The sequence below is a fragment of the Zingiber officinale genome, chromosome 2A, assembly GCF_018446385.1.
Source record: "Zingiber officinale cultivar Zhangliang chromosome 2A, Zo_v1.1, whole genome shotgun sequence".
Classification (NCBI taxonomy): Eukaryota; Viridiplantae; Streptophyta; class Magnoliopsida; order Zingiberales; family Zingiberaceae; genus Zingiber; species Zingiber officinale.
Genome location: NC_055988.1, coordinates 85662586 through 85690465, shown reverse-complemented (window position 1 = coordinate 85690465; position 27880 = coordinate 85662586). Strand labels below are relative to the sequence as shown.

The following is a 27880-nucleotide window of genomic DNA, read 5'->3' as shown; positions in this document are numbered from 1 at the left end:
CACAAGATTGGAGGGTTCTATTTATACTGAAAGAAGAGGTTGAGTGTCCTTTGGGTGAGTGGATGTGTTCCTTGGGCTGGATCGATCTAGATCATCCATTCTGAAGGGTTGTAACCCTTCACCAAGCCCACTTCAATCTCATCTATCAGATCTGAGGAGTTGTGACCCTCAGATCCCGCCTATTGTCATCGACCATCGAATCGGGATTCATTGATTCGATGCTTCAGATCAAGTCTCATCCCAAGCCGTCAGATCGCTACTCTTTGTGATCCAACGCTCTAGATCGCATCACAAGCGATCCATCATACCTATTTGATCAACGTTGATCAACGCACGTGCGCCTACAAAGCGCCCATTGCGCACGTGGTGGGTGGCGGGCTCACAGGTGCGAGCACCTGCTCGCCCTGGGCTAAGGGAGCACCTGTCCTTTGTGTTAACTCCATTAACACATCTTCATTAATAAGTAGAGAATACAGATCGAGAATTTCAGATGTGGGATTATTCTCTCATGCACTTTATTAATGAATAATAAATGTTATTTTGGGCCGACTTTAAACATTAATTTCTCATTCACCCTTAATCGGTTTTGAGCAAATTAATAGTCTAAATCTATCTACGCGAATCGTAGATTTCAATTTTGAAGTCAATTACGACTTTCAACAATTGATGGCTTCCTTCCTCAAAATCATTTTGGTCTATTTAAGACCCCAATATCCAACAAATGTTCCTTAGAAGATCTACATTGTGAAGGAGAATTTTTCACGTGGTCTAACAGAAGAGGGGGCGACAACCTGGTTCTTGAGCACCTCAACATATTCACAAGTACCTTTAATTGTAGAATGTTATATCCTTCAGCACAGATTAAATCCCTTGAATTTTATCATTCTGATCATCGATACTACTTAAGTTGAGAAGGCCGAATGGGGAAGCTCCAGAGTGATTGCATCGCAAATCCAGGAGCTAGATTCTGATTCAAACCAATGTGGGTATTAGAGGATGAGTGCAAGATGGTAGTGAATGAAGGGTGGAATGTAGTTCATCAGGGGATTACAATTCATGAAAAGATTACAGCATGTAGCGAGCCTTTGAGGCAATGAGACAAGTAAAAATTTCGAGAGTTGCCAAAGAGAATTAAAGCTGAAAGAACTTCTCTAAATTATCTGAAAATGGACAAGTGTTGGAAGGGCTCTAAGAAGGTCATACGAGACAAAGAATGAGCAAATGAAAAAATTATGCTCACAGGAAGAATTATATTGGAAACAACACAGTAGAAGTAATTGGCTTCAATAGGGAGACAGGAATTTCAAATTCTTCCACGCTCAAGCAAACTAAAGGCAAGCCATAAATACAATTCACATATCAGTATCATCTCATAGCCACCTATGTACCACCCTCAGTCCATGGTAGAGATCATAATGGATTCTTTTGACACATTATTCACTACCACTAAGCTTACTGCAAGTGATTTGTAGATTGTTTTGAATAATGCAGAGCCGAGGATAAGTCAGTCCATAAATGATCTACTATGCACTCTATTTTTAGGGGCTGAAGTGAAAAAGGTACTTTTTGATATGCATCTGGATAAAGCACCAGGTCCTGATGGTATGTCAACTCTCTTTTATCAGACGTTTTGGGATATAGTTGGTCGGGACATTACGACTGTAGTTTTTCATGTATTGAATGAGGGGGATTCTCTTGCGAAATAGAATGATACAATTGTTACACTCATACCAAAAGTAGCGGATCCTTTGATGATGAAAGAATTACGGCCTATTAGCTTATGTAAAGTATGCTACAAGATCGTCGCTCGAGCCATGACTAATGACTTTTAAAGTGTCTTTGTCTCCAACCTCCTTATTATTGATAATATTTTACTGGGGTTTGAATGTGTTCATTGGATGAGAAGTCATAGAAAAGGGAAGTGGGGCTATGCGGCATTAAACCTGGACATGAGCAAAGCTTTTGATCACGTCGAATGGTCATTTTTAAAGGTGATAATGGATAAATTTGGGTTTGTTGATACTTGGATTAGCAAGATTATGAACTGTATGACCAATGTACAGTATAGCTTTGTATTGAAGTAGGAAGTGTTTGGATCGATTCAACTATAGAGAGAGTTGTGACAGGGAAATCCCTTATCCCCCTATCTATTTGTGATATGCGTACAGGGCTTGTCATCTATGCTCACAGCTTTAGAGTCTCATCAGGCCTTCTAGGGAATACAAATTGCTAGCTCCTATCCAACAAATGTCATATGTTTCGCTGATGACAGCTTAATTTTTTCAAAGTGAAAATAAACAATGGTGCCAATATCCATGACTATTTCCACCAGTATGAGAATGCTTCAAAATAGTTAATCAATTTTAAGAAGTTTGAACTCTCTTTCAATCCAAATACCCCGTCAATAGATATCGAGGAAATCAAAGGGATTTTTTCCATACTAGTGGTCCAAGGCCATAAAGTGTATTTAGGACTGTCAACTTTTTCGATACGCAACAAGAAACTACAGTTTGCTCATATAAAGGGGAGAGTGCTCAAATGAGTACGGAGCTGGGGGCACAAAATGTATTATGTGGGAAGTGAAGAAGCGCTCATTAAATCATTATTACAAGCTATTCCTTCTTATGCTATGTCTTGCTTCCGAATACTAACATTAATCTGTGGGGAGATTGAAATGGAGTGCGTGAACTTTTGGAAGGAGATGAATTATGGCAAAAAAGCAAATGCACGGAAAAAAGTGGATATCATTGTATCTACTGAAATGGAGGGGAGGTATGAGATTTCGGAGATTAAGTCCCTTTAACCAAGTGCTATTGGCAAAGCACGAATGGAGGATCATTTGATACCCACAAGCATTGCTATCTCATATTCTAAAGGCTCGCTACTTTAAACATACAGATATAATGCACACTCCTATTGGACATAATTCGTCCTATGCATAACACTTGATTATGTGGGGAAGAAATCTCTTAGAACAAGGAGTATGTTGGAGAGTCGATGATGGAAGGAAAATCATCAGGATATACAAAGATAGGTGACTATAAGAAAACCATAGCATTTTAAAACTCCAAGCTCATATATAGCTGAATGATCATCCAAAGATCAGAAATCTACTAAGGGAAGGTAGCTAGAATGAAGCACAAATTACTGGTGAGATCCAATATTGAAGATCCCAATAATTTCAAGAAACATGGATGATGCAAGATTTTGGAAGTTTGATAGGAAGGAGAAATATATTGTACAAAGTGGACACCATTTGGCGTGTGGAATGTTGGCTCCTCCGGAAAACCAATCAGAAGTCTCATGTGAAAAGTAGTGGAAATTCATATGGAATTTTGAGATTTCTCCTAAAATCTGAATATTCTGGTGAAGACTATCGCTTGATATCATCCCTACATCAACTAATCTCCATTGTCATCGAATTCCATGCTCGGAATCTTGCTTGTTATGTGGCTTTCATTTTAACAGTTCTATACATGTTATGTTCTTATGTCCTACAAAGTGGATTGTTTAAAAAGAAACAACACTCTGGGGTGTTATTTCAAAGGTGTGAGATATGGAAATGCTGGATGTTTATATGTGGTTAAAAACTAAGTGCAACCGAACACAACCTGAGAGCTCGGCCATATATACATGGGGTTTGTGGAAAAAGCGCATGAAAGCTCTTTTGGGAAAGAGTCTAGGGCACTGAAACATAGCCTAAAAATAGTGTGATGATCTACTCCAAGATTTTCAAAGATGTGTAGCGAAATTGAAACCTCAGCCCACCAAATCAAACTGCAGAAGAGCCACAAAAACAAACAGATCCGCTACCGGGAACATTAAAGTTGGAGATTGACATTTGTATCAACGAGAAATAGAACCATTATGGAGTTGGTGGAGTGATATTGGATCATCATAAAAGGAAGATATATAGATTTGGGAGGTGCACACAAGCACCACACTCGGTTATAGAAGGTGAACTCAAGCAATTCACGAAGGCCTAGTGTTCGATAATGCTCAGGACTTAAAAAGACTTTTGGTTGTTTCTGACTCGTTAACATTTATGCAGGTAGTCATGGATGGCGATGAGAATTTACATTATATGAAAACCTGAATTTTGTAAATTCGTAGATTTACGAAGAAAACACACATTATTGTTCGATGGGGAATAATTAAATCAAAATGATAATTAAATGCCCTTTTTTATTATAAAGCACAAATTAACTCGACTAAAAAGACTTGATATATTATTAGGAAGCACGTACTCTTATTTTAATATTTATTTATATATCTTTTCCAATTTTACTAGTCATAGCGCACACACGTTGCATGTGTAATATAATATATGAATACATGTAAATTAGTATCTGATACTCTTAAATTGGACTTGGTAAGGGTGCGTCAAGCTCATGCAGTAGTGCAACGTAAGGGCGACGCTCGAGAACCCCAATAGCAAGTCGTTGTAACGGACTCTCCTTCATAAAAAAATTAATTTAATTTTTTATATCAGATATTAAACTGATAAGAATATATACTACACTTGATCTTAGCCAAAAAGTCGAGAAATGTATGCTTTCTAATGTCGTCATCTCAAGGTATTTATAGAAGTTTTTTCACTCACGATATTGTCAATATTAAGATGTGGAATAAAAAGAACCATGACAATGCATATTTTTTATATAAAAATCAACCAGTGAAAATTATTAATAAGTCTTAAACTTATTTTCAATGTAAAAAGAAAAAAAATATTAATATAATTTAATTTTGGACTTCACTAAAATTAATTATTAAGTGGTACATATTCTTAATATTATATATATGGTCAGTGACCACCCTAGGCAACCGCATATTTATTATTTTATTTTTTTTTTTTTGATTATTTTTGTTTTATTTGAAGGTATACCATTTAAAAGTTGATTTACAGTTGATCCGGCGGTAAGAATGGGGGGCCCACAGATGGGGTCCCGTCCGAGCGGAACCAGAGATTATCCAGCCAAAGGTTTGGGTTTCCGACGCCAAAGTAGGAGAACCGGAGCTGAGTGGCCGAGCGGAGGTGTCCGCTCGGCCGAGGACAGAGTGACCGAGCGGAGGTGTACGCTCGCCGGAATCGTGGCGAGGGAACAGTGGTAGCCGAGCGGCCTATTCGCTTGGTTCGGGATATGGTATGTCAGCAAAGGCATGATGATTAGACTGTACGCAAGATGGCACTATCAAAGGCCCCACCATCATGTCACGGAAAGGTTGATACAGTAGCAGTATGGTCTTATGGATGCCCTTTTGACAGGTCCACACCTAAGCATGGTCGAAAGCAGGTGATTGCTTCGATTGGTGTGCCCAGGCTCCTTCGAGAGGTCTATATAAGGCCTCCACTTCTTCAACCGGAGGTACAGAAGTCTACATTTTCTAAGCCACTTTCTTATTCCTTCGCCTGACTTGAGCGTCGGAGGGTCGTCGCCGGGGAACCCCCCTGGCTCGGTTTTGTTGTAGGTTCGCCGGAGCACTCGAGGATCCAGCAGGGAGCGCCACATCCCCAGCGTCCGTTGACTCCTGGTTCGGACAGGATCAATTTGGCGCCGTCTGTGGGAACGCACCTGCATCCGAGCAAAGGCAATGGACGAGGCTGGAGGACTACATACCGTGGCACTCTCACAAGAAGAGTTTGACGCTATAGTCGAGGCGAGGGCAGCCAAGATAGTGGCGCAGCAAAAGGAGAAAGCACAGGCTGAGCGAGCGCAACAGCAAACAACCTTGGCTTCAGCAGGCCGGGCGGCGTAAGCAGACCGTCCGGAATATGTTTCAACAGGAGGGTTCCCTCAGGCACTCTTCCGTACTCCCCCAGAAATCGCGCCCGCTCACGGGGAGCAAGGATCTTCATCCGATGAGCCTCCCGTTCGGGATCATAGGAAGGGCAAAGCTCCCCGAGCGAAGGCACCGCCCGAGCAGGTTCACCGACAGTTCTCTGAAGCCATACATCGGGATCCGTTACCAAAATACTATACACCACCGCCGATCGGAGCTTACAATGGGACGACCGACCCCGACGATCATTTGGGGAAGTTCGACAGCATCGCCACCTTGCATCAGTACTCCGATGGCGTAAAGTGCCGGGTATTTCTCACCACTCTATCAGAATCTGCACATAGGTGGTTTCGGAGGTTGCCGAACGGCTCTATCACTAGTTTCCAGGAGTTCCGAACGGCATTTCTTCATCACTTTGCGAGCAGCCGACGTTATCAAAGGACAAGCGTCAGCCTGTTCACCATCAAACAAGAACCAAGAGAATCTCTCCGGGCGTATATACAGCGATTTAATCAGGTAGCGATGGACATCCCCACAGCCACCTCGGAGACAATGGTAAACGCATTCACGCAAGGCCTCGCGGAAGGGGACTTCTTCCGCGCGCTCATTCGCAAACCGCCCAGAGACTACGACCACATGCTACACCGGGCGAATGAATATATAAATGTGGAAGAGGCGGAGGATGCCCGATGGAAGGGAACTCATGCCGAACGTCCGGCCCAAGCCGAACAGAAGCATCTCGCTGCCCATCAGCCACCAAGAGGACCAAGAGTTGAGGCATCCCGGGCACATCATGCGAAGTCCCCGGTGGTCCAAGAGGTAGCGGCCGAGCAGTCAAAGATGAAGAAAAGGAGGGTATGGACCCCAATGTTTTGCTCTTTCCATAATACTGACTCCCACAACACCCGCGACTGTCGGGGCCTGCCTTCAATCACCCATCCCGTACGATGGGGCGGCCCTCGTCGATCGCCTTCACCCAACCGCCGACAGCGGCATCAAGAGTCCGGTCGGTGAGCATATAGGAGATCTCCCGAACAGCGTTTCCCTCCAAGGCATGAAGATCGCTCTCGAAGGTCCAATGAGCGACCTAGGCAGTCCGCTCGAGAAGAGGAGAACAGAAACAACACCTCCCGGGGAGAAATCAATATTATTGCGGGTGGGCCGACCGGAGGAGATTCACACAGGGCAAGAAAGGCAAGCGCCCGGCAGCTCAAAATCCATGAGGTGGGTTGCAGCCAAGAAAAGGCGAGCGAACCCGAGATCAGTTTCGGGCCCAAGGATCTTGAGGGAGTTGAAGTGCCGCATGAGGATGCCCTTATCATCAAAGCGGTGATAGCCAACTACACCATCCACAGTATCTTCATTGACACTGGCAGCTCGGTCAACATCATCTTCAGAAAGGCCTTTGATCAACTACAAATCGATCAAGCCGAGCTGCTGCCCATGACAACCCCCCTCTACGGGTTTACGGGCAATGAGGTTCTTCCGGTCGGACAGGTAAGACTGGCTATCTCCTTAGGGGAAGAACCGCTCCGGAGAACGAGGACAACAAACTTTGTGGTGGTCGACTCCCCTTCATCCTACAACGTGATACTGGGGCGACCGGCGTTAAGCGAATTCCGAGCTGTTGTGTCGATCTCGGTCGAGGACAAAATCGGTGAAGTACGAGGAGATCAGTTAGCCGCTCGGAAATGCTATGTGGAAATGGTCCGAGCCGAATCCAGCGCAGCGCGAAAGGCTCCACGGATCGAGGTACACGCCATAACCGAGAAACCTCCTGCTTTAATTTATGATGAAAAGGAGGAGGTTTAGATCCATCCGAGCTGATCGGAGGCCACAACCTTTATTGCCGCCGACCTGGAGAACGAACAGAAAGAAGAAGTGGTCAAATGCCTCCAGATGAATCATGACGTCTTCGCCTGGTCGACGCATGAGCTGCCCGGTGTCTCCCCCAGCATAGCCCAACATAAGCTTCACGTCCGGCCAGACGCTCGGCCAGTAAAACAAAGGAGAAGAGATTTCAGCGCCGAGCAGAATATTATCATTCGAGCGGAGGTAGAAAGACTCTTAGAGGCCGGCCACATACGGGAGGTTCAATTCCCAAGCTGGTTAGCAAATGTGGTGCTCGTCTCCAAGCCGGGCAACAAATGGAGGGTGTGCATCGACTTCAGAGATCTGAACAAAGCTTGCCCAAAGGATTTCTACCCTCTGCCCCGAATCGACCAGCTTGTAGATTCTACAGTCGGATGCGAGCTTATATGTATGCTGGACGCCTACCAAGGCTATCATCAAGTGCCGCTCGCCCCGGAGGATCAGGAAAAAGTTAGCTTCGTTACACCGGACGGGACGTATTGCTATACGGTGATGCCGTTCGGACTGAAGAATGCCGGAGCAACATATCAAAGATTGATGAATAGGGTCTTCCGCGAGCAAATCGGACGCAACCTGAAGGTCTATGTAGATGACATCCTCATCAAAATCTTCCGAGCGGCCACTTTATGCAAAGATATGGAAGAAACCTTCCGTACACTCAGAAAATATGGGGTCAAGCTAAATCCTCATAAGTGTTTGTTCGGCGCCAAAGGAGGACGTTTCTTGGGCTATATTGTGACCGAACGGGGTATTGAAGCTAATCCTAGCAAGGTGAAGGCACTTCAGGACATGCCACCGCCCAGGAACATAAGGGAAGTACAGAGGCTGACCGGTCGGATTACAACGCTATCATGCTTCATCTCCAAGACTGCCGACCGGAGCCTTCCGTTCTTCAAAATCCTCCGCAAAACTACAAAGTTCCAATGGAATGAAGACTGCGATCAGGCCTTTGAAGAACTAAAGACGTACTTAAATTCCCTACCTGTGCTGGCCAAGCCAGCTGTCGGCGAACCGTTGCACATTTATTTATCCTCGATCGAGCAGGCTGTGGGATCAGCGTTAGTCCGGTCGGGAGGTGAGGAGCAACCTGTATATTTCCTTAGTCATATCTTGAAAGATGTTGAAACCCGCTACACCGGACTCGAGAAGTTGGCCTTTGCTCTGATCCTTGCCGCTCGGAGACTTCGTCCTTATTTCCTGGCGCACACGATTATCATCAAGACCAATAGCCCGTTGGGACGAGTGCTTTTAAATCCAGAAGCTTCCGGACAGCTCATCAAATGGACAACCGAGCTAAGCGAATTTGATATCCAATATCAACCCCGCTCGGCTATCAAGGCACAAGCCTTAGCCGATTTTGTGACGGAGGTGCAGGACCCGGAACCCGAAGCTGTGTGGAAAGTGTTCGTGGATGGATCGTCCACTAGACACGGGAGACGGTCCGGCGTCTATAAACCCTCCAGTCGGGAAACCGGGAGACGAGCCGGCGTCTATAAATCCCCGAGCAGAAGACCGACGAGCTCCGTCGTTAAAGATCGAGAGCCGCGCCGACCGGCTATAAATATCCGCGCCGACGAGCTCCGTCGTTAAAGATCGAGACCCGCGCCGACCGGCTATAAATATCCGCGCCGACGAGCTCCGTCGTTAAAGATCGAGAGTCGCGCCGACCGGCTATAAATATCCGCGCCGACGAGCTCCGTCATTAAAGATCGAGAGCCGCGCCGACCGGCTATAAATATCCGCGCCGACGAGCTCCGTCGTTAAAGATCGAGAGCCGCGCCAACCGGCTATAAATATCCGCGCCGACGAGCTCCGTCGTTAAAGATCGAGAGCCGCGCCGACCGGCTATAAATATCCGCGCCGACGAGCTCCGTCGTTAAAGATCGAGAGCCGCGCCGACCGGCTATAAATATCCGCGCCGACGAGCCCCGTCGTTAAAGATCGAGAGCCGCGCCGACCGGCTATAAATATCCGCGCCGACAAGCCCCGTCGTTAAAAATCAAGAGACGGTCCGGCGTCTATAAAAACCGAGCGGAAAACCGACGAGCCCCGTCGTTAAAAATCGAGAGTCGCGCCGACCGGCTATAAATACCCGCGCAGTCGAGCACCGACGTTAAATATCGAGAGACGAGCCGGCGTCTATAAAAACCGAGCGGAAAACCGATGAGCACCATCGTTAAAAATCGAGTCGGTCCGGCGACTATAAATACCCCGGGCGGACGAACGAATGACAGAGAATAAGAAACCGCGGAAACCACAAGTATTAAAACATTTAGGCCCGCTCGGGCATTGGTCCTTCGATACTTAGCGTTTGTTGACTTCACACAGGCTAGATACGTGCAGAGCGAGTAGGCCCTCCCGCTCGGACTTTGTTTAATGGGTTAAGCTGATCGGCCGCGTGACGGAGAACACTTAGAGCATGACTGACTCTAAGCATAAACGTTAAGCAAACAGAAGAATATTATGGATAATGATCAGGAAGACGCAAGCAAAGACATAATTGCATTAGAGGGAAAGCATGCCGAACGGCAAGTACAAAAAGTTGCGTTGGGCGTAAGAAACGCAAAAACCAGATAGAGACGAGGAACACTCTTCACTCGGGGTCTTCGAAGTTGAAGAAACCGTCCGGAATGTCGTCTATCATGGCCGCCAGATCGGAGGCGGGAATGTGCATTCCCGCAGGAAGGTGGCCACCCTTCTTCAAGTAGGCCATAGTGACCTTAACGGCCTCGGCAAAGGTTGAAGAGACGCTGCCGCCAAATTTCGTGCCAAACCTCTCCGAGCGGAGGTAATCCTGACGTGCAGCAGCTAGACGACTCGGCTCCCCTTCCTTGTACTTTCTGATCGCCGCCCGGGAGGCAATTAGTGAATCTTGGAGAACTTTCTGGTCCACCTCCGCTTTAGTGCGTTCAGCTGAGCGCCCATCCCGTTCGGCAGTTAGTTGGGCTTCCAGCTCCTTGGATCGCTGATCTAGGGCTCGGACTTCAACTTTCATCTTGTCCAGATCAGCGATCGCCCGCTTCTTCCGGCTACTGGCGCGCTTTACATCTTCGTCGCGCTTCTTCACCAAGCCTTCAAGTCGAGCCACCTCTGTAGCCAGGTCGGCGGATTTCTTCTGTTCGGCCTCGCGGGCTTGTTTCTCCCGCTCGGCCGATGGACCCCCCGAGACTTGGAGTTTTTCCATGAGATCCTCCAGCTCGGCCAGCCGATGGCTAGTGGCGATTTGCTCCGCCCAATGCTGTAAGTGAAATAATAAAATCAGGAACCGAACAGTAGCATGACACAGGAAGAAAAATGAACCTCCCTGAGTGGCCTGCTGCATGTGGTTATCGCCGAGCTGCTTGGGCGTCATGAGGGCCACCCGAATCTGGGCGTCCTCGAAAAGTTTGGTGAGCGGACCCGTCAAGGTTATTTCATGAACGGGGCTTGATGGATGATCGGCAGACAATAAATATTCCTCCGATGGGAATCGAAGGGTAGTCTTGATGGTCGGGTGGCCGGCCTGCACTTCCTCAGCCGCAGTCGCCTGGCCTGAGGACTCCCCTATGGTTGAAGTTTCGCCCAACCGTCGTAAGCGACGACGAGTCCGTGGAGGAGAGCCAGAGGGCTGTGCGGTGGGCGATGCCACGGGGGTCCCGATCTGCGACGGCGTGCGATCTGGCGAAGCGATCTCGATCGGCGCCTGTGGTTCGCCCTCTTGGGTCGGCGGAAGGCTGGAGTCTCTTCGACGTTTCCGTCGAACTTCCAGTGGTGAATCCCTGGCTTGGGGGACTCCCAGCTCGGCGGGAGCAGAGGAAATAGGATCCGCCTCAACCTCCGTTGAAGCGGATTGGGTAACTTCTGTTTCAGGGGCGGATTGCATCCCCCCCCCCTCTCCTGCATCTACCGGGCGGCTGGGGATAAGACCCCGCTCGACGAGTTCTTTTTTGGTAGCCGCCTCAATTTCCACGGCCTTCAATTTCAGATGATCGGTAGCCTTGGAGCGCCACATGACTTCAGCTGCAATGGAAGAAATTAAAATCAGTTAGACAAAAAAGGCGAAGGGAGTAAAGAGTCCTTACCCATGCGGTAGGGGAGATTGGCCCGAACGGGAGATAATCCAAAAATGTACAACACCCCCTTGAGAAGCAACTGGTCGATTTTGTACCGCTGACCGGACAACCAGTTTGCCTCATGAAGGTAGGCCGGATTGCTTCTGAATTTGCTGAGCTCCAGCTGGGTCGGCACAGCGGTCTGCCATTTGGTTCGGAATGCTGGCCGCTCGGGAAGCCGTATATAGAAGAAGAACTCCTTCCAATGCTTGTTGGAGGTCGGCATGTTCTCAAAAAATTTGAAGCCTATTCTACTTTGGAAAATAAAAGTACCCAACTCGGATTGTTTGGGGTAGAAGAAGTAGTGGAATATTTTGGGGTCAAGTGGGATACTGTGCAGCCTAAAGAGGACGACCACCCCGCTCAGTAGCCTAAAGGAATTCGGCACAAGTTGGCCGAGCGGGATGCGGAAATAATTACAAACTTCCAAAATAAATGGATGGGTAGGAAATCTAAGGCCGCCCTGGAATTGGTCCAGAAAAAAACAAATGGTACCGATCGGCGGGTTATGGGGCCGGTCGGTCGGGCCGGCTACAACTATTTCATGGTCGTTCGGGATCCCGTAGGTCCTAACAACGCGCCGGGCGCGCTCCTCATTGAACCTACTCTCCATACTCATATACCACGGACCGTGAACCTCGGTAGTGGGTGCAGAAGTGCTCGCCATGACTAAAGAAGGGAAGGAAGCCTAGCAATACTCGGAAACAAGGGGACGAGAGAAGAGAAGAAGCTTACTGAGGGAAGATCAAAGGAAAGAATCCCTAGGAACTCGAAAACCGTCGGAAAGCAAGCACTGGGAGTTGCCAGAGTAAGCTAGCAGCAGGCAGCTTCGACAGAGGACGCGCGATGAAACAGCGAGTGCGGCGTGAAGGCCAGAACGAGGGCTTTATACAAACGAGACCGTTCAGCCTCATCCGTCGGATGCAGGGCACAAGAGACGAGGTCATCATCTAGCCGTTCATTTCAAAACAAAGGGCGTCCCATCGTACGGAGCGTCACCGCCACTAGAGACGAGCCACGTGGCTCTCTGTCACCGAGCGCAATTAATGCGCCCATACCGCGTATGCTTCGGCTTAATGAAAAAGACTTGCGCGATTTTCAAGAGGATTTAGACAAGCAAACATCCACGTTGGGCGCCAAGGAATACAAAGCGAAGAGCCGAGCGGCTAAATTTGGCATGAGGGCCGAACGGCTCAAGGGATATCAGCAGCAGCGATAAGGCGACGACCGCCCGCTCGGACACACAGTCCAGTCAGTCGGACTCACTCCCTCCTTCGACTAGACTTGAAGGGGAGGCAAGTGATCCGGCGGTAAGAATGGGGGGCCCACAGATGGGGTCCCGTCCGAGCGGAACCAGAGATTATCCAGCAAAAGGTTTGGGTTTCTGACGCCAAAGTAGGAGAACCGGAGCTGAGTGGCCGAGCGGAGGTGTCCGCTCGGCCGAGGACAGAGTGACCGAGCGGAGGTGTCCGCTCGGCCGGAATCGTGGCGAGGGAACAGTGGTAGACGAGCGGCCTATTCGCTTGGTTCGGGATATGGTATGTCAGCAAAGGCATGATGATTAGACTGTACGCAAGATGGCACTATCAAAGGCCCCACCATCACGTCACGGAAAGGTTGATACAGTAGCAGTATGGTCTTATGGATGCCCTTCTGACAGGCTCACACCTAAGCATGGTCGAAAGCAGGTGATTGCTTCGATTGGTGTGCCCAGGCTCCTTCGAGAGGTCTATATAAGGCCTCCACTTCTTCAACCGGAGGTACAGAAGTCTACATTTTCTAAGCCACTTTCTTATTTCTTCGCCTGACTTGAGCGTCGGAGGGCCGTCGCCGGGGAACCCCCCCCCCCCCGGCTCGGTTTTGTTGCAGGTTCGCCGGAGCACTCGAGGATCCAGCAGGGAGCGTCACATCCCCAGCGTCCGTTGACTCCTGGTTCGGACAGGATCAACAGTATTAAACAAAAAAATCAAATAGAAAAAATTATGATGTTCATGGGATGTACCGCGTAAGATATATAAGATATCAAACTTTTATATATATATATATATATATATATATACTACCTACATATTTAACTATTGATAAAAAAATAAATAAATAAATAATTTTTTTTAATTTGAATATTTTTAATTAAGAGAGGATTGTAAGGACCTTCGGACGCGGCTAGAGAGGGGGGTGTGAATAGCCGACCCCAAATTCACGTTTCTTCCTACAATTTGAGTTAGCGCAGCGGAAATAAAAGATAGAAACGAAAATGGAGAAGATCAAACCTCAAACGCGATGATATAACGAGGTTCGGAGATGATACTCCTACTCCTCGGCGTGTCCGTAAGGTGGACGAATCCTATCAATCCATCGGTGGATGAGACCCCGGAGAACCGGCTAATAAAAACTCCTTCTGGGTGGAGAAACCTCGCCACAATCTCTCTTGCAACAGCAAGATCAGCGTACAAGAAATCAAAAAGAAGGAAGAACAATATGAATGTAAAAATACTAGTTTGCTTGCCTTCTTGTCGACTGTTGATGAAGCAGCAACTTCACGCCAACAACAGCAGCAACTGATCAGTTGGAGTCCAGCCGAGGGAAGCTCACACGAAGCTTCAGTAATGGAGAGCTCAGCAAAGCTCTGATCGTAAGGAACAAGAAGGAGCAAGAAGAAGCACTTTACTCTACTGTAAAGGCCCTTGATTTATATGAACCTGTGAAGAAGAAGAAAGAAGAAATCTAGCCGTTGTATCTCAACGGCTAGGCCTGGACCGATCAGGCTCCACCCTGATCGGTCCAGGATGGCTCTGATCGATTGGGGGACCGATCAGGCCCCAGGCTGATCGGTCCCAGACCGATCCCAACTCTCACAGAGAGTTGGTTTGCGATCCCTGATAGGTCTGTGGACCGATCAGGCCCTAGGCTGATCGGTCCCCAGACCGATCCCAACTCTCACAGAGAGTTTGTTGCCAGAGCCCTGATCGGTCTGTGGACCGATCAGGCCATTCCTTCTCCCAATCTGTTTGGTTACTGATCGATATCAGATGACCCAGTGTATCACTGGATCGGTCAGTAGACCGATCCAATTTCCCAGCCTTAAACCTAAAGCCTTCCTGATCTAGAGAACGAGCTACCGAGCCCTCTCTGACCTAGTCCGGAGAACGAGCTACCGAGCCCTCTCCGACTTCCACGTCCGGTCCAGAAAACGAGCTACCGAGCCCTCTCTGACCTAGTTCAGAGAACGAGCTACCGAGCCCTCTCCAACTTCCACGTCCGGTCCAGAGAACGAGCTATCGAGCCCTCTCTGACCTAGTCCAGAGAACGAGCTACCGAGCTCTCTCCGACTTCCACGTCCAGTCCAGAGAACGAGCTACCGAGCCCTCTCTGACCTAGTCCGGAGAACGAGCTACCGAGCCCTCTCCGACCTCCCATGCCAAGCTTCCATACTTGGACTTTTCCCCGTGCCAAGCTCCCTGCTTGGACTTTTCCCGTGCCAAGCTCCTTGCTTGGACTTTTCCGTGCCAAGTCTCCATACTTGGACTTTTCCCGTGCCAAGCTCCCTGCTTGGACCTTTCCGTGCCAAGTCTCCATACTCGGACTTTTCCCATGCCAAGCTCCCTGCTTGGACCTTTCCGTGCCAAGTCTCCATACTTGGACTTTTCCCGAATCAGGTCAACACAAGTCGGGTCAACCAGGTCAACCTTGACCAAAGGTTGCACCCACAATCCCCCAAGTTCCTATTCTTGTCAAACATCAAAATATAACTTCTCTATTCTTGTCAAACATCAAAATATACCTCGAGTCAGGTCAACTCGAGTCGGGTCACCCAGGTCAGCCTTGACCTAAGGTTGCACCAACAATCTCCCCCTTTTTGATGTTTGACAAAAATCATAATCAAGTTAGGTTAACCCGATAACCTAACTTAGGTTTTCCAATAGTTCTCCAATGTTCTTCCTTGAACATTCTCTGAACATTCTCCCCAAACTCCAATGTTCTTCCTTGAACATTCTCTGGACATTCTCCCCCTTTTTGACACACATCAAAAAGAGTAAATCAAGGTCAAGAGTTTCTTCCTAATGAAAGTCTCATACCTTTCATTGAAACCCTTAATTTCCCCCTTGATACTAAAATCAATAATCAACTTAGTGAAAATCCCATATCACTCATCCTCAGAAATCTTGACGAGTAAAAACTCCCCCTAAAAGTCAACTCCCCCTTAACCATTGCACCAACAATGTCTTGGAGAGTTTCAACCCTTTAGAAATCTAAAACACCAACTTCCACAGCTGAAATTTCAGACAACAGTCGAAAATCATCATTTTGGCACGCTCTGATCGGTCACCAGACCGATCAGACTCCACTGGATCGGTCATCAGACCGATCCACACTACCCTAGATCGGTCCAGTGACCGATCCAGACTTCCCTAGACCGATCAGGATCTCCTCTGATCGGTCCACGACTCTCTGATAAGATTTTTGATTTTTCTCCCGAAATTCAGAAACCCCTAAAAAATTACAGAAAATTCCAAAAATTGTAAAATTTTGAGGATACATTCCTCATAACATATATTATCATGGAAAAATAGTTTTCTATGAAAATAACTCCCATTTTTTAATCTTGATACAAAGTTCGAAAGACTTTGAAATAGCTCAAGGTTAATCCATCTTTGTATCAACTTGCTCAATGATGAGTGCTATCACTAGAAAAGCTTCATCAAGGTTTTTCAAATCAATTTTGAAATGATCTTAAACCATTCAATTTAGGACCACAATCTTAGGGCTAAATGTACATGACTTGTACACAAGTTCTCCCTATGATCCTCAAATTCGAATTAGGCTCATCTAGGTACAAGAACTATGCACCTTGATCCTAACTCATAATCCTAATATCTCACACACATCTAAGGTGTATCAAACACATCCAAGTCAATTTTGATGTGAGATATGGGTTTAGGTCATCTTAAGCTAAGTTCTCATGCATTTTCTAAACAACAATTTGATCTCCATATCAAATTGTGTTTCTATCCTTAAATCAAATTAATTGATCATAAGTGCAAGAGATGATGACATGGCATAAAATAATATCATAAGTGGAAACATGTGTCAATGTCATGATGTCATGGCATAAAGTATGAAACTTAAATAAGGCATGACATATAACTAACCTAAGTATTATCATGACATTTCAAATGATAATAAGTTAAATATGATGTCATGACATGGCATATGACAAACAATGTATGGCAAATAACATATAAAGGTATAGAAAATATCTAATTCTAGCCTTAGTTGCCATTTTTGATAATTTTGATCATTTTACCATAAATTCTATATTCCTAAGTGTAATAGACCTAAAATCATATACTAAAGATTTTTAGATCACTATGTGTCAATTAGATTGACCCTAGAAAACTCCTCAAATGTGGTTGGCACATCCTAATCACCTTAGGAATACTTTTTAATTTCATTTTCAAGGCTTGATTACACCTTGAAAATTCCTAAAATGCCACCTTTTGCCATGAGTAGGTTAACTACCTATCCAATTAAGGTTGGCACACCCTAAACCATCTAGCGTGAAGGAATCACGCTCCTAGGAACCCAATACCTATTTGAGCTCATTGGGTTCACTAAATATTCACTAGGGATGACTTCCCTAGCAACCCTCCTAATGACTCTCCTAGGCTTTAAAGCCTTGGTCATTTGGGACTCATCAAGATCAACTATAGGGGTGACTCCCCTTGTGACCTTGGTGATGGTCTTCTTAACCCTAGGTCTTGTTCCATAATCGAATGGAACATTATGATAAGCGGGCTTGACCACTTGAGACTTAGGTTTGTGACACAAACCTCTCATGTCCTTGGGCTTTGATTTTTGACCCTTAGACCCTAGAGTTGACTTTTCTAAATTCTTAAGAGTCTTTTCTAAAGTGTCAAGTCTTGACCTCAAGACTTGATTTTCCTTCTTTAATACCTCAAGCTTTAATTTTCCATTTTTCTTTGAGGTATTCCTAGGCATATGTCTAGTTATTTTGGGATTCCTATCTAGGTTTTCCTTAACCTTAGATGAGTTAACTCTAGGGTTGGCATTTCTAGCATTGTCCTTATCTAGGCTAACATGTTTGGCACCTAAGCACATGTATCGGTTTCTATGGTTATCATGCTTATCATTATTGACAATTGCAATAAAACTACTAGCATGTGTCTTATTAGAATTGCAAGAATGTACCTTAAAGGATACCTTAGGGTTTGCCTTAGCTCCCCCCATAGATGTGCTTGGTCTCTTGTCCTTGTGAGGTTGCCTCCCCTTGGACATTAATGTCCCCTTTGCTTGCATTGGAAGCACACCACGTGCTCCTTGCCCTTGCGTATCGGGACTCCGGCTTCCTTGACTTTTGGTGCCGGTGGAGTCTTCCTAATCCTCTTTAGACATTTACTTTTGTAATGCCCATATTCCCTACACTCAAAGCACATTATATGTAATTTACTTGAAATTAAGTTGCTTGAGTTACCTAGGGTTGAGGATGGATATAAGCTCTCTCCTTCATCCCTTCCGGAGGTAGAGGCTTCTTCTTCTTGCTCCAATCTTAATGAAGAACTCTCCTCCTCTTCTTCCATAGATGTTGAGTAGCCCTCAACTTCTAATTCCATACCTCCATGATGTGAGCTACTTGGCTCACTTGACTCCTCTTCATGACTTGAATTGGAGCTCTCCTCATAGAACTTAGCCAAGTTGTTCCACAACTCCTTGGCATTGTTGTATCCACCTATCTTACACAAGATATCATTAGGTAATGAAAATTCAAAGATTTTCGTTACCTCGTCATTGATTATGGATTGGTGGATTTGTTCGTTCGTCCACTTCTTCTTCTCGAGAGGTTCTCCTTCTTTATCCATCGGAGAAATAAAACCTACTTGTACACAATTCCAATTTACTAGGTTAGTCATAAGAAAATACTTCATTCTTACCTTCCAATACGCGAAGTTGTCGCAATCGTAGAAGGGTGGAATCGTGACGTCTTCTCCAAGTTGATCCATTCTCTAGCTCGTGCTCCCCCGGGTGTTAATCCGACGAAGAGCGACCTGGCTCTGATACCACTTGTTAGGACCTTCGGACGCGGCTAAAGAGGGGGGGTGTGAATAACCGACCCCAAATTCATGTTTCTTCCTACAATTTGAGTTAGCGCAACGGAAATAAAAGATAGAAACGAAAATGGAGAAGATCAAACCTCAAACGCAATGATATAACGAGGTTCGGAGATGATACTCCTACTCCTCGGCATGTCCGTAAGGTGGACGAATCCTATCAATCCGTCGGTGGATGAGACCCCGGAGAACCGGCTAATAAAAACTCCTTCTGGGTGGAGAAACCTCGCCACAATCTCTCTTGCAACAGCAAGATCAGCGTACAAGAAATACAGCAAGAAGCCAAGAACAATATGAATGTAAAAACACTAGTTTGCTTGCCTTCTTGTCGACTGTTGATGAAGCAGCAACATCACGCCAACAACAACAGCAACTGATCAGTTGGAGTCCAGCCGAGGGAAGCTCACACAAAGCTTCAGTAATGGAGAGCTCAGCAAAGCTCTGATCGCAAGGAACAAGAAGGAGCAAGAAGAAGCACTTTACTCTACTATAGAGGCTCTTGATTTATATGAACCTGCGAAGAAGAAGAAAGAAGAAATCTAGTCATTGTGTCTCAATGGCTAGACCTGGACCGATCAGGCTCCACCCTGATCGGTCCAGGATGGCTCTGATCGGTCAGGGGACCGATCAGGTCCCAGGCTGATCGGTCCCCAGACCGATCCCAACTCTCACAGAGAGTTGGTTTGCGATCCCTGATCGGTCTGTGGACCGATCAGGCCCTAGGCTGATCGGTCCCCAGACCGATCCCAACTCTCACAAAGAGTTTGTTGCCAAAGCCCTGATCGGTCTGTGGACCGATCATGCCATTCCTTCTCCCAATCTGTTTGGTTACTGATCGATATCAGATGATCCAGTGTATCACTGGATCGGTCAGCAGACCGATCCAATTTCCCAGCCTTAAACCTAAAGCCTTCCTGATCTAGAGAACGAGCTACCGAGCCCTCTCTGACCTAGTCTGGAGAACGAGCTACCGAGCCCTCTCTGACCTAGTCCAGAGAACGAGCTACCGAGCCCTCTCTGACCTAGTCCAGAGAACGAGCTACCGAGCCCTCTCCGACTTCCATGTCCGATCCAGAGAACGAGCTACCGAGCCCTCTCTGACATAGTCCGGAGAACGAGCTACCGAGCCCTCTCCGACTTCCACGTCCGGTCCAGAGAACGAGCTACCGAGCCCTCTCTGACCTAGTCCGGAGAACGAGCTACCAAGCCCTCTCCGACGTCCCATGCCAAGCTTCCATACTTGGACTTTTCCCCATGCCAAGCTTCCTGCTTGGACTTTTCCCGTGCCAAGCTCCTTGCTTGGACTTTTCCGTGCCAAGTCTCCATACTTGGACTTTTCCCGTGCCAAGCTCCCTGCTTGGACCTTTCCGTATCAAGTCTCCATACTTGGACTTTTCCCGAATCAGGTCAACACAAGTCGGGTCAACCAGGTCAACCTTGACAAAAGGTTGTACCCACAATCCCCCAAGTTCCTATTCTTGTCAAACATCAAAATATAACTTCTCTATTCTTGTCAAACATCAAAATATACCTCGAGTCAGGTCAACTCGAGTCGGGTCACCCAGGTCAACCTTGACCTAAGGTTGCACCAACAAGGACGACTTATTCATCTTTAATCCTAATTTAATTTTAAAAATTAGGGTTTCTATTTAAATTCAGGAGTTTTCAAATTTATACCTCAAATTTCAAAATTAGAATTCCTATATAAAATTTATTAGCGTCTAATTTGAAAATTAAATCAAGATCCAACAATAAAGTTGAATTTTACGCACTTAAATTCGATAGAACAAACTAATAATTCAAATTCAAACTAACGGAAATGATTCAAGTACAAAGTAGCTGAACGATTCTCCTTAATATAAGTAGGAGATCAATCTTTCTATATATAAATAAATAATAATAATAATAATAATAAATTTTTTCTCCATTATTTTTGTTTTTATTAAAAAATTCTCTCAGCTTTCTTCAATGCTGCAATGTTCAGTCAACTCCTCCTCTTTGTTTCCACTGCCGCTGTCGGGCCCACCACCACGGCCGACCCCTCTCCAGCTTCCTTCCCTTCTTGAGAGGATTTATCCGGACCAGTATTCACCGCTGATTTACCTTCTCCTAAGATTCCTGTGGGGCCAGACCTAGGAAGCCGCTGGGCAGCGGGATCCGTCTTTTGCACAATTGAGAGGGTTTATAGTTAACTTATGCTTTATTTACTCAAAGAATGAGATGATAGATGGATAAAATAAATTTTAAAAATATGAGGAAAGAATAGAATGAAAAAAATATATTTTTTTTGTATGTTTATTTATTTTGATCGAGGAAGATGATACATAATGATATAATTTTTATAATTAAAAAAGAATATATATATGTCATATTTTATATATATAATGTAATTTTATGAACGAAAAGAAATATATATATTATTTTTTTCTATCCGTTATTTTTCGTCATATTTTAATATCATCATTTTGATTCTAAAATTATCCGTTAATAGATTACGTTTCTTTTCCTCATTAAAATTTTAATATAATAAGTGATAAAAAAAATTTACTATAAAAACTTTTTTTTAATTTTAATTTTTGAACGGAGGACGTCGGCACTGCCTCTTGAAAGGTCCGGATCTGTCTATTGCTCTCATACATATAGGCCTGGGTCGGCACGGTATACCGTACCCAAAATCGAATACCGTATACTGTACCGAAAAAATCGGTATTCTAAAAATTGATACTGATACCGTACCGACATTTCGATATACCGAATTTCGGTATACCGAAATGTCGGTACGGTATCGGTAAAATACCGTCATGCCGAAGTTATATATATATTACATATAATATATAAAAAATAATTGTCTTGTAATGAAGGACAGTGATCATATAAGAACAAGAGTTGGGATTTCGGACCCAAATATACAAGATTGAAGATTAAACCAGTAGCTAATGGTCTCAGGGTGGTGGCTCGCCGGAGACTCATCGAAATCTTGCCAGAAATAACTAAATGCTAGCTGGAAAAATAGGGGAAGCATATAAGCTTCAATCCATACTAAAAATATCATAAATCCACCAAAGAAACAAAAGTTAACACTCACCAGAAAATCGGACAAGAACTTGCGCAAGCATAACTCTCAGAACAGAGCTCGGTGATTAGATTTCTTCAGATTCAATGAAGGAAAAAAATATTAGGACTGGAGAAGAAGTTTCTAAGTTGTTGTGCATCTTCTCCGGCGACTATGTGTGGTGGTCGACTGTGGAAGGAAAGAATCGCGAGTCGCGACGTGTGCGCCGACGGCGCAAGGAGAGAACATGGTTTGGGGCCGTTAGGATTTGGTTTAGGCTTTAGGGGAATCTAAATTAATCATTTAATCTATAGTTACTCGGTATTTCGGTATACCGAAATATTTTAAATCGTTACCGTTATCGTTACCGTTACCGTTACCGTTACCGACAAATTCGGTACGGTATGATATCGTACCGAATTTTTCGGTATACCGAAAATTTCGGTATATACGGTATTTTTTCAGTATAATTTTTCGGTATTTCGGTATTTCGATATTTTTTTCCAGCCCTACATACATATACACTATAAATTTTACTGCCCATTATATAGCTTATTTTATTTCTTCTTCCCCATCATCATTTATTTACGTGGGAGAATAGGAATTTTTGAGATTGGATCAAAATTTTTGAGATTGGATGAAAATTTATAATTTGATATTATTTTAATGAGAATTACGAGCCTTTTTTTTGGTAAAAAAAAAAAAAAAAAAAAAAAAAAAAAAAAAAAAAAAGAAGATCGTGTGCTTACAGTAATTTCAAATGGTTCATATAAAAACTCATTTTTTTAATTATTTTTATATGTTAACTATGAGATATGTTAGATCATGATAATAAAAAGGTGAATATACTCGTTCCTAACGTCTTCATCAATTTATTTCAGGACCAACACAGAGAAGGTAAATCACAGATGATTATTAACCTTTAGAATAATGACTAGCACATAAGAAAGATATTTACCTCGATTTTATTTAAATTAGACCATGAATAATTATCATCTTTCAATAATATTATAAGCCATGGTGCTGATGTATTTATTTAATTTGGAAAATAAAATACTCAAAATAATAATAAAAAAAATGTCTTACTCATTAAGCATTTTTAAAATTAAATTAAATACAGCCCAATGTTGGATACATTGGCTATCGAGGAAAATACTTATTATAACAATTAGTTTTCATGGTCAATAACTATGGACCAAAAGTGCGACAAAACACCAATCGTTTCAACGCTTAAGGGCGCAACTCCTATGGCGTTGACCCACGACACAGGCCATCCACTATGATGAAAATATTAAAACAATTTTCATATATTTTTAATAATTTTAATTTAAAATTATGAAGTTGAAGATTTTTTTTTAAATAAATATTACAGTTATTTTTTTCAAAAAAAAGCTTTATTTTCAATTTTTTTACTAAAATTTAAAACGATTTTCTTTTTTTTTCTAATTTGCTAGTAACTCTTATATTAAGTTTATACCTATGCAAAGATTTTTCGATAATTAAGCATCATTTGGTCACTAATTAATTTTTCTAGTTCAGTCAAGCATAGCGGTGGTCCTCTTCGTCTCAAGTTCAACAATTTACATTTTCAAACTCTTTTTATTTTAAGCATGTTTTACATTAAAAGCTTAATGTGGTACTCCCTTTAGTAGCATATACTAACTTGTCGACCACAATCCTTGTCATGTCTTCATCGTTAGCACTATGCCCACACTAATTTCAAATGGTTCTCATTTTTTGTTTGATTATTTTCTTTATATTGACTATGAGATATTTTAGATCAACTAAAAAATTATTATTTCTCAATAATGTTATCTTCCATGATGCTTGTATATATATTTATTTAATTTGGAAAACAAAATACTCAAAAAATAATGTATATTTTTTGTCTTACTCATTAAATATTTTTTATATTTAATTAATATAATATAAACTTTTAATTTAGAATTAATTATCATATAGATTTCTTTCTCCACTGAGTGTTTATCCACTAGTATTTTTTAAAAAAAAAAAAATTCTTATGATTTTTTCAAATCAAATGAATGAAAAAAATTCAAAAAAAAATATTTGAAAAAAAAAGTGGTTTTTAATTTTAAAATGATCACGAAAACCAAATCCTCACTAAGATTAGAATAGATGTAGAGTCAATCTTGATATAGACATGAAAGAAAAAGCAAGAGTTAAGAGAGGTCGAAGGATTATAGATGATGAAGATAAAGACAATTCGAGAGTAAAGATTAGTGAGTTTTAATTTCAAAATGATCATGATAATAAAAACCTCACGCGGATAAGCGAAGACTAGACTCCCTCACGCGGATAAGCGAAGACTATACTAGAGTGCAAAGTCATTCTTGATATCAAAATGAAAGAGAAAGCTAGAGTTGAGAGGGTGAAGGATTATAGAAAACAAAGTTGAAGATAAAAACTGTGATATTTTAAAAAAAAATCAGAAAATCAGAATTTGAATTCTATAAATATATTGTTTTTAAAAAAACTATGATAAGATGTTCAATTCTCTTCTTTTCCAACCCTGATAGTTTGGAAAAGCGATCGGGGATAATATTCTAAACTAGTGGATTTTATTTTAAATTCCCAACGCATTAATTCGAAAAAAAGGCTCCAATAATTTAAAAACATTCCTTGTTTTCGTTTTCTACTTTTGTTGACTTGCGTGGCGTTTGACTAGCGACACTGTGTCGACACTTCGTTGATTTCTTTATTTCTATTTAATAATTAAAATGAGTATTTCATCAGAAAAGGGCCATCTTGTTTAAGTATTTACCAAATCACGCCCCAAAAGACCAAAATAAAAATATTAAAAATATATTTTAAAAAATGAGATAAATATTCCTCATTTTAGCTAACCTATTTTTCTCTCTCAATTTTCTTCTTTATTCGAAATTGAGGGGACCAACTCCTCAAACAAGTATAGAAATCAAACAGCAACTCATACCTGTAATAGCTTATACAACGATCACACGTCTTGTCCATGGTCCAACCTTGATTTGTCATCACTGATAAGTTTGCATACGAGACCCATCTCTTATGAGTCGTGATCATGAATCAATTGATCCCGTGGGTCATCCGAATTAGTATGTGACGGATATTATCACAATGAAATCGTAGGATCGATCCTTGAGGCAGCTGGGGAATAACTCCTCTATCCCCGTATTACATCCTGTCTGTCACATGCTCGCTCAGATACTACGATTTATCTCTCTCATGATGATCTTGGATCGGATACGACGAAGATACTGAGGACAAGCATTTCATCTTTTTACCACAATGATCATGCATCAACTAATTCTTCGATTTGATTCTTTCTCTTTCTTTGCTCAAGTAATTTTCTTTCTCTTATAATTTTTTGAAAGATTTAAATTTAATTAAACTAATATATAAATTATTGTATATTTTAAAAGTTGACTCCTTACTAATAATAATAATTATTATTATTTTTAACATCATGGCAACCTCTATGTGCTTCAAATAATAATAATAATTTTTTATTTTTTTAAAGATCATGGCCACTTTATGTGCTCATCAAGAATTCAAATAATAATAATAGCAATTAAGTGATTCTCACGCACGTAATTGATGTGCTCATTGCGTGCTCTATTCCTAGTTTCTAACGACATATTATCAAATATTTAACGTTGAACAAAAAAAGAATTTTCAATTTCATTTAAATATTAATTTTTCAGTATAAATGTGCTTAGTATTTATTTTAATAATTTTTTAATTTTTTTGTTAAGTAAAAATAAGTGCAATTTCCAATTTCCGATCAATATTCCAAATTGACACTCGGATAATAAAAAGGAAATAAATTTAAACATATTAAAGAATTAAGCGACCACAGTAGATACACAGATTTTAAAATTTATTTATTATTAATAACCTTTGGAAACAAAATTAAATACTTGTCCTCTTTTTCTACTCAAGGGAGCGAAAGCATATTTTATAAACTACAGGTATGTGACTGACAACGTTCTTAAAATTTTGCAGCAAAATGAAAAATTGCGCAAACCGTTTTGTGTTTCTATAAGAAGAAGCTCTCTGTTCACGAACTCCTCTGCTCTGTTTTCCTGCCATTCGAAGCTCAAGAGACGGCGATGGTGGGCGACGTCCGGCGACTTTGCTTCCTCCTCCTCCTCCTCGTCCTCCTCCCATTCCTCGCCGCCGCCGACGACGAATGCTCGAATGACGGGGAAGGCCGCAACAAGACGGTGGCCCTCCGGCTGAGGATCGCCGCCATATTCTCCATCCTCGTCTGCGGCGGCATCGGCGTGCTCGTCCCGGTGCTCGGCCGGTGGATCCCCGCGCTCCGCCCGGAGAAGGACGTGTTCTTCGTCGTCAAGGCCTTCGCCGCCGGCGTCATCATCGCCACCGCCTTCGTCCACATCCTGCCCGACGCCTTCGAAAACCTCACCTCCCCCTGCCTCGACCCCCACCCCTGGTCCGACTTCCCCTTCGCCGGCTTCACCGCCATGGTGGCGGCCATCGGGACGCTGATGATCGACACGATCGCCACCGGGTACTTCACCCGCGTCCACGGCGGCGCAACGCCGGAGGCGGAGGGCTCGAATCAGATCCACACCCATTCGACGCACGCCCATACCCACGTCGTCGACCTCAAGGACGAAACTCCGGCGCAGCTTATCCGCCATCGAGTTATTTCACAGGTTTCTTTTTTTTTAAAAAAAAATCTATTTAAACTTCCATTATAATATTTTTTTAAAAAAATAAAAAAAATAAATTGATGAATAGGTTTTGGAGCTCGGGATCATAGTCCATTCGGTGATCATAGGGATCTCACTAGGCGCATCGGAGTCTCCTTCCACCATAAGACCTCTCGTCGCGGCTCTAAGTTTTCATCAATTCTTCGAAGGCATGGGTCTCGGAGGTTGTATCGCTCAGGTACCTATTAAACTTTATTGAATACTTTCAGCAGTATATTTTTTAAAATTTATTAAGGAAACTCATTTATATATGAATTGATACTCAAATAAGTGAAGATAAGCAAGTGCATAGTCATCTTTAGCGTTCCCTAGACATTCCAACTATCTTCAGGTAGTTAACGATAACGAGCTTATTTCGAAACTAGCTGACGAATCCTGATAATGATCCTGAAAGAAAACACATTTAGATTGCCTGCCGGACACTGCTCAAATACTATCTCTGAAACAGGCAAAGTTCAAAAGAGGGTCGATCATCACAATGGGGCTGTTCTTCTCCCTGACAACCCCAGTCGGGATTGCCATAGGGATCGGAGTATCGTCTGTCTACAATGAGAACAGCCCCACCGCTCTGATCGTTGAGGGGCTTCTCAACTCTGTGGCTTCTGGGATTTTGGTCTACATGGCACTGGTCGATCTTCTGGCAGCGGACTTCATGAACCCTAAAGTTCAGGGCAGGGCGAAGTTGCAGCTCATGCTGAATGTGGCTCTGCTTCTTGGGGCAGGTCTGATGTCCCTCCTTGCAAAGTGGGCTTAGGAGTGAGTCGTGTGTTCTGTATTTGAGTTTTGTTTTCTTTCAGTTCATGGATTTATGAAAATATTTAATAAACAATTTGGTTTTTTATGTCTTCTTCACGTAATTACAAAATTGTGGTCCAATGGGTTTGAAAGGTTGAATGATTCCAAATGGATTTGACTTTGGAATTACGGCAGTATGTCGACATAGCTGCTGACTTTTGGGAGGAATTAAAATATAATTCGAAAATGCCCCTCCACGTTTATTTGGTAATATTTAATAAAGATAAATAATGAAAATAGTAAGCGCGTAAAGACAAACCTACCGATAAAAAGCATGTTGAAAAAAGAACTGAGTGAAAGAGCGGCACAGCGGACCGCCGCTGGGTCATGGGGTGGACATCGCCGCGGGGGACGGTGACCTTGACCAGATCCGCTTCTGCAAGTCCATGAAGAACCGTGGGATTGATCGGCTGTCAGGGAGTGGAC

The 27880-nt window shown here is 43.5% G+C and overlaps 1 protein-coding gene and 1 pseudogene across 1 annotated transcript; one reads left to right on the top strand and one right to left on the bottom strand.

The window, feature by feature from the left end:
* Positions 1-4373: 4373 nt before the first annotated feature.
* Positions 4374-4553, bottom strand: LOC122044480 (annotated as a pseudogene).
* A 21434-nt stretch (positions 4554-25987) lies between these two features.
* Positions 25988-27500, top strand: LOC122041416 (zinc transporter 8-like). The gene is made up of 3 exons (XM_042601092.1): positions 25988-26602; positions 26688-26837; positions 27108-27500. Exons 1-3 carry the CDS (start codon positions 26033-26035, stop codon positions 27411-27413), a joined length of 1026 nt encoding a protein of 341 aa, XP_042457026.1. The 5' UTR covers positions 25988-26032; the 3' UTR covers positions 27414-27500.
* The last annotated feature ends 380 nt before the right edge of the window (positions 27501-27880 follow it).

Bases quoted from the DNA above. Each gene is read 5' to 3' on its own strand.
- LOC122041416 (XM_042601092.1), top strand. From the start codon at position 26,033: ATGGTGGGCGACGTCCGGCGACTTTGCTTCCTCCTCCTCCTCCTCGTC. The intron at 26,603-26,687 runs GTTTCTTTTTTT...ATTGATGAATAG, and splicing joins GCCATCGAGTTATTTCACAG to GTTTTGGAGCTCGGGATCAT. The intron at 26,838-27,107 runs GTACCTATTAAA...TCTCTGAAACAG, and splicing joins TCGGAGGTTGTATCGCTCAG to GCAAAGTTCAAAAGAGGGTC.